The sequence below is a fragment of the Bubalus bubalis genome, chromosome 4 (genome assembly GCF_019923935.1).
Source record: "Bubalus bubalis isolate 160015118507 breed Murrah chromosome 4, NDDB_SH_1, whole genome shotgun sequence".
Classification (NCBI taxonomy): domain Eukaryota; kingdom Metazoa; phylum Chordata; class Mammalia; order Artiodactyla; family Bovidae; genus Bubalus; species Bubalus bubalis.
Genome location: NC_059160.1, coordinates 96,135,920 through 96,143,222, shown reverse-complemented (window position 1 = coordinate 96,143,222; position 7,303 = coordinate 96,135,920). Strand labels below are relative to the sequence as shown.

At 35.5% G+C, this 7,303-nt stretch overlaps 1 protein-coding gene across 4 annotated transcripts in view; it reads right to left on the bottom strand.

The window, feature by feature from the left end:
* Window positions 1-1,368: 1,368 nt before the first annotated feature.
* Window positions 1,369-7,303, bottom strand: part of CEP83 (centrosomal protein 83) — a 144,306-nt gene continuing 138,371 nt past the window's right edge. For 3 of the 4 annotated variants that reach the window (XM_044941819.2, XM_044941820.2, XM_006064485.4), the window contains 3 exons: window positions 4,169-4,272; window positions 2,512-2,701; window positions 1,369-1,543 (listed from right to left, as the gene is read on the bottom strand). In XM_044941819.2, the coding sequence (XP_044797754.2) occupies window positions 1,439-1,543; window positions 2,512-2,701; window positions 4,169-4,272 (399 nt within the window). In that variant the 3' untranslated portion in view covers window positions 1,369-1,438. Of the gene's footprint in view, window positions 1,544-2,511; window positions 3,480-4,168; window positions 4,273-7,303 lie in introns of those variants that run through there. The other variant, XM_044941821.2, reaches the window with a different exon arrangement.

Sequence of the window (7,303 nt, the reverse complement as noted above, 5' to 3'; positions counted from 1 at the left end):
TATGGACTGTTTTTGTCTTTTTCTTCCTTCAAATTTTCAAGTAATAGATTTTTTTCATTCTAAGTGGCTCCATGGAAATTATTTCTCAAGAACAAAGTGTCACTGTATATGCTTTGTAAATTAGCAGCTGTATTATATAGTAAGTAAATCTAGTTTCTTCTAAATGATGTTAAGGCTTTGCAATCTTACTCCTGGCCTCCACTGTCATCTTGGAATTTTGAATGTGATGACATCTAGATAATGAACATTCTACTTGGTCCAGCAGACTTTAGCTTTGCCTAGTTGACATGAAGTTATTCCAGCAGAATGCCTTTAAAAGATGTTACATAAAAAAAGCAAATGATGGCATACTTAGGGACACAGAGAAATAAAACATTTATAACAATTTGGTTAGATCCAAAACAGGAGGAGACAAAGTTAAACACCAACATTATTTCTAAAGGGACCCCACTAGGTTCAAGTTTTACAATAAATGGCCCTTGTTTTATTATATAGCCACAGGATTTAATTATTTGTACTTTACTTTGTTATTTTCTATTAATTCTAACTCAACGAAGCCAAAATTAGTGAGATCTTCTACACTGTATGGTTAAAACAAAATTAAACACACAAATAATATAACTATAAAAATATTAAGCTTTTAATAAATTATGTGCACACAGCTTTTAGAAAAGGTAGTGCTGGAAGGAACGATGCTAAAGCTGAAACTCCAGTACTTTGGCCACCTCATGCAACGAGCTGACTCATTGGAAAAGACCCTGATGCTGGGAGGGATTGGGGGCAGGAGGAAAAGGGGATGACAGAGGATGAGATGGCTGGATGGCATCACTGACTCGATGGACGTGAGTCTGAGTGAACTCCAGGAGTTGGTGATGGACAGGGAGGCCTGGCATGCTGCGATTCATGGGGTCGCAAAGAGTCAGACACGACTGAGCAACTGAACTGAGTAATATATATAGATATCTTAAGTTTTATGCTGACTTTAAATAACTTCCACATATAGTAAACCAGAAAACGTTTCTGACCATGTGATTGGTAAGCACCTCAAAGAAGAAGAGGAGGGAATTCAACATAGTCCTATTTAGGCAAAATGCCACCCCCCCCCCAAAAAAAAACTCAACAAAGCAAAATTAATAATTGAAAAACTTGATTCCCTATTTAGTTCCTTCTTATTTGTTCCTTTATTTTACATTCTCAAAGGGTTGTCAATAATATTCTAAGTATCTCTGAAACTGTCTTAGGGCTTCACTTACCATTACTCTAACCTTAAAATCCTGACATTCCCGCAACACAGCACGGAGCTAGTGCCTTTCCTTGAGGCACAGCCAAGTATTTTGGCAAACAGTAATAAAGCATCTAAATGCCACATACATTAAAGCTTCAAGCTTTATTGAGTCACTGATTTCATCCCTTTTGATCTGCCTTTTCTCCAAGCAAATCATTCCCCAGGAGATCCAAGTTCCTCTAGTTGTTTCCTTTGTGTTGTTTCAAGTTCTTCTAGTCTTTTGCGAAGTAGAGAGAGTTCCCTTTGATGCTGTTCCTCCTTAAAAGCACAGAAAAAGGAAAAACAGAAAAAGCATTGCAAGAAAGGCTGTTAGAAAAACTGGTGGAAAAATAACTGTTAGGCAGTGGCCTCAGTGCCTCTTTTATTCAGGTCTGCAACATCTGGCAAGAAAAGGATAACCATTTTAGCAGTCTAAGAACCCCAGCATGGTCTAGACTACCAACTAGTCCTCCCTTTTCTCCTGCCTCAGGCTGTAGCCTTCAGCCAATACCCAAAGTCTGTTCTTCTCTAGGTTTAAAGTTCACCACAGAATAAATTAGATTAATACTAATGCAGGTCCCAGGTGTACTTATGTGGCAACTTTCTAACAAAACGAGTTTAACAGAAGTTTATTATATAAACAAAGCACTTCATCAGAAGTACAATTCAGTGACGTACAACATTAAAAATCTTCCTTGCTTACAACATTACAAAATGTCATTGCTTATTAACAGTTCATCTTCTGAAAATCATCTGATCAATTTGGTTCCCTCAACATCTCAGGGATTTGATAAAGTAAAACTAACTCAAGTTTTGGAAACAGACAGATTTAGGTATGAAACTCAGCTCTCAGTTATGACCTTGAGCAAGTCACTTCACCTCTCTGACTCAGCTTCCTCATCTGCAAACTGGGAATACTAATACCTTCCCTCAAAGCATTTTCATTAGGATTAAATAAAATGTATGGAAAGCACATAGTACAGTACCTTTGCATAAATGTTGGTAATAATCAGAATTAAATGAGTGACCTACAGACTCAACAGTTTACTCAAAGACTTTATCAGTTTCTTCCTTTCAGGTGCCCAGTAGGAGACTTTACTCCTAACACCATCATTGAAGAATAGATTCAAATCCACTATGCCTCTCAGCAAGTTTTCTGGTAAAGATTTAGGTTTTTAACTATTTAAACAGGTAAAATTTACAGAAGTATCTATCTGTTTTCTCCTAAAATAAATGCCCATACATACCTGCATGTGAGGAGGGAAGGACAGTTCCATGCCTGGAATCACAGTTGATGACTGAAGACTAACAGGATTGATGGATGCTGATGGAGGTATATTAGGAACCAAAATTAAACTTCGAAATTCATTATGTCTTCTCTGTATATCCTTTAGTCTTTTTTGAAGCCTTGTATACTCTTCAAATGGAACATTTTGTCTTAAAAAGGAAAAGCATTTCTGTTGCTTAATACAGTTATATTCTGTTGAAGAACAGTATGAGTCACAGAACATAATTTTAATTGGGAGGGAAGGATTTTTTAAGATTTACCGATATGTAATACATAAAATGTCGTTTACCTAGACAGATAAACAGAAACATGACATGACATCTTAATTATCTGTGTTATTGTTGGCCCTGTAGGCTGTCGACTTAAAGTTTTATTTGACAATTAGTCAGAGATTAAAAACATTTTGATATTTTTAATTCTACTCCCCCAACCCATGAATCTTGAAACTAAAAGGATGCCTCCAAAAAAAAAAAAGGTGCCTTATTTTACTTCAGGAATCAAACAGAAATAGAGGAAATACCAGGTTGAATATTATGAATTTTGTAGGTAAAATATGGTCAAACATAGCTAATTCATTTTGTCCTATTTTTTAATGTACCTAATGACAAAGATAAAACTACCCAACTTAAGGGAAAATGACATGGATTAAAAAAAACTTTACAGGCCTTCAGAGTTCACCACCTTTTTGGACATTAATTTCCTAATAATCACAAGTAATCAAATATAGTTTCAAAACCATTTAAAGTTCTAGGTGATCTGTGCCATAGCTGCCCACTCTTGAATTGATAACACCTCCTCCACAACCATTAATTTTGAAATAATAAGTTGAATTTGGTTTTAGAATGAATGTGGTGGCTTCTCACTTTGGAACAGAGAGTATTTGTAAAACTGGCATTTATTCCACAGTCTGGAAACCTCTTGGATGTTCTAAAAAAAAAAAAAACCACACACAACTGTTCACATTTTAGTACTAATTATACCCAAGAAGACCAGTGCACACTGTAAAGCATCACTGCTTGACATACAGGCAGCTTCCATTACAGAAAAGTCTGATACTGTCTAAATGCTGAAGACTATCACTAATTAGCTGAATTTGAAAAGATTTTATTAACTTAAATCACATGGGTCATACAATGCCAGTACTACTAAATTAAAATGGTAAATCTCTGCTCAAAAATGCTAATGATGCAGATTATTAGTTGTGCTGAGATATAAATAAAAACCAGAAACTACTGCCCAATAATATTTTACCCACCAAAACATTAAAAAACTGAGCCTTGATTCAAAGTTGTGGCCACAATTTCGAACTTGTAATCACTAAACTGTCTTGTCTCAGCAGCAAGGATTTACACCACTCCTGGCTACCAAAGGCAGGGATTGACCTTTCCGTCAGTCCCAACCATACAAAACAGAAATGCATATGTTAAAGATCTTTTGGTTTGAAGAAACATTCAATCAGAAAAAAAATAGCAAAGATAATGAATTAGGAGTCTAATGAAGTTTTAGGGTTGTTTTAAATTTATATTTTAAAAGCAACCCAAGTACATTATACTCAGAAACAACGTTCTATAACGTCAAAATATCACATGGGGCATATATACATACAAACATACTACCTATTTAACACCTGATTTTCTGTTTCCAATTCTTCTCTCTTTGCCTCTAAGATTTCTACCTTTTCCTGCAGTCTCTTTAATTTGTTTTCATGAAGAGATTTTCTCTAAAAAAAAAAAAAAGAGAGAAACAATTAATTTGAACAAGTATGCTAATACATACTCTATTTGAACAAAGCTATATAGTGAATATTTTACTCACCAAAAAAATTTTAGAGGTAAGTATTTTCAGCGAATAATCAGAGCAAAGATCACTGGATACAATGCTTATTGAAAATCACAAAGATAATAATGCACAGATCTAGCTCATACCCTCAAAGTAACAAACAGAACTATTATAAATGCCAAACCAGAAAATTAGCATCAATAAGGAAAGGGAAGAAGGGAAGAAGTCAAATTTTACTAATGAGTTTGCCTGTCACCTGATAATCATGAGCTCTTCATTCTCCCAGAAGATATCGTGGGTTTAAAATAACTATAAATTTAAAATTAAAAGCAAGTTTGCAATTGATAAATCACTACCAAAGTAGTAAATTAAAGGATCAGACAGCTAAGACTGATTATGGGTGCATCTCAGTTTGAAAGCATGCCTTTCTAAAGGGAAAATTTTCTAATAATATGGAGAGATCTATGTATAATGCAAAACAAGTAAATGAAAAAAGGTAATATCTTTTTAATTTTATAAAAAGTTTGCCTTTAAAAAAAAAGGCAGAAAAACACCTATAAATGTTGACACTCATTTAGTAGCTATAGACCTTTTAGGTTTTTGGCTTCTAACTCTTTACTAACAGGCTTACTGAAGAATGCGTAGAATATGAATGTACAGCAGAATGCAAAACGGCAAAGCAAACACTGGTGTCACCTCATGGGTCAGAGCGCTGCCGTACAAAAGGGCCCCTACGCTTTCCTCTTTCAATCTCTACCCTCCCTGTCCTCTGAAAGCATAACCAACTAATCTACTTCTAAAGTTGCAGTTTAGTTTTGCCTGTTTTTGAACTTCATGCAAACAGAATCATAGCGCACATTCTTTTACAGATGGCTTTTTCCTTTTACTCAAGACTGGGAGATTTATTCATGGTATTGCTTACAGGCAGAGTTCACTCATTGCCTACCCTGGCACTAAAACCACTTTTCTGTCCTTTATTAGCACAAGTATATATTAATGTATTGACAGGTGATTCAGGACTCTATTTATTCACCCACACACAAAGAAATCATACAGTGTATATACTTCCATCTCTCGATTTTCTGTTGTTCAACATTTCATCTCTATGATTAAGTTATGTTTATTGCATATCACAGTTCTCTATTGTTATACCATTATCCATTTTACAAATACCTCATATTTTATCCATTCTCTTCTTGATAACAATTTGAATTGTTTCTAGTTTGAAGCTACTATGAATAAAGTTTTTACGAGCACTGCTGAATATGCTTTTGGTAGATATATGTCCTCATTTCTCTTTGAGTACATATTCAGGAATGAGTCATACAGAATACATACGTTTTAACTTTAGTAAAACTAGTAGTTTTCTAAAGTGGTTCTAACAAATTATTAGTCACATCTTGTGTGCATGCTTAGCCATGTCTGACTGTGTGACCCCATGGACTATAGCCCACCAGGCTCCTCTATCCATGGGATTTTCCAGACAAGAATACTGGAGTGGGTTGCCATGCCGTTCTCCAGGGGATCTTCCTGACCCAGGGATTGAACCCAGGTCTCCTGCATTGTAGGTGGATTCTTTACCGTCTGAGCCATCAGGAAAGCCCATTAATCACATGCCCACCAGCAATATATGCGAGTTCTAACTGCTCTGCATCCTTACCAACACTTGGTATGGTCAGTCTTTTATAATTTTAGCTACTCTGGTGGAATAGAATAATATGTCACTGTACCTTTAATTTGCATTTTCCTGTTGTCTAATGAGGGTGAGTATCTTTTTATGCATACTGGCCATCTGGATATCCTTTTTTAATGAAATGTTTGTCCTAGTCTTTTCCCTGTTTAAGAAAATATTTTGAGTAATCTATTTGTAGGAATTCTTTACATACTCAGAATATGAATACTTTGTCAGATATATGTATGGCAGATTGACCTCCCAGTGTGTGGTAATATTTTTTCTCTTAAGAGTGTCATTTTATTAAAAAAAAAAGTGACACTTTAATGTCTTTATCAATTATATCTCTTAGGATTAGTTCTTTTTTTAATGTCCTGTTTCAGAAATCTTTACTTATCCCAAGAGATTAAGATTTTCTCCTCAAGCTTCTTTCTAGCAGTTTTATTTTTTTACCCTCACATTTGGGTCTATGGTTCATTTTTATCTAATTAGGTTGGGTTAAGGATAACCAATTGACCCCACAACCTTTAAGTCCTCCAGCTTTTTTGTTGTTCTTCAAGATTGCCTTGGTTGTTCTGGTCCTTTGTACTTTTAATATGAATTTTAGAATCTACTTTCCAGTTTCCACAAGGAAAACTACAGAAATTTTGATTAGAATTGTATTCAATTGGTAGGTCAGTTTGGGAAGAACTGACATCTTAATACTGAGTCTTTCAAATCAAATATGGTATAGTTTCCCTTTAGCTAGATCTTCGGTTTTTCTTAGCAATATTTGTTGTTTTCAGTGTAGACTTGCATATCTTTCATTAGATTTGTTCCTAAGTATTTTGTATTTCTTATGCTAAGGTAAATGGATTTAAATATTTTATTTTCTGTTTGTTGTCTATGTAAAGAAAGAACTGAACATCACAGAAATGCAAGTAAAAACCACAATGAGATATCACAACTGTTAGAATGGATGTTCTCAGACAAGAAACAACTGTTGGTGAGGATGTGGAAAAAAGGGAACCCTCTTGCACTGTTGGTAGGATTGTGCAGCCACTACGGAAAACAGCAGGCGCTTCCCAGGTGGCTCCGTGCTGAAGAATCTGCCAATGCAGCAGGCACAGGAGACATGAGCTTGATCCCTGGGTTGAAAGATTCCTGGACTGAGAAATGGCAAACCGTTCCAGTATTCTTGCCTGGAAAATTCCATGGACAGAGGAGCCTGGGCTATCTAGTGCATGGGGTTGCAAAGAGTCTGACACAACTTAGCAACTAAGCACGCACACATGGAAAATAGTATGGAGATTCCTCAAAA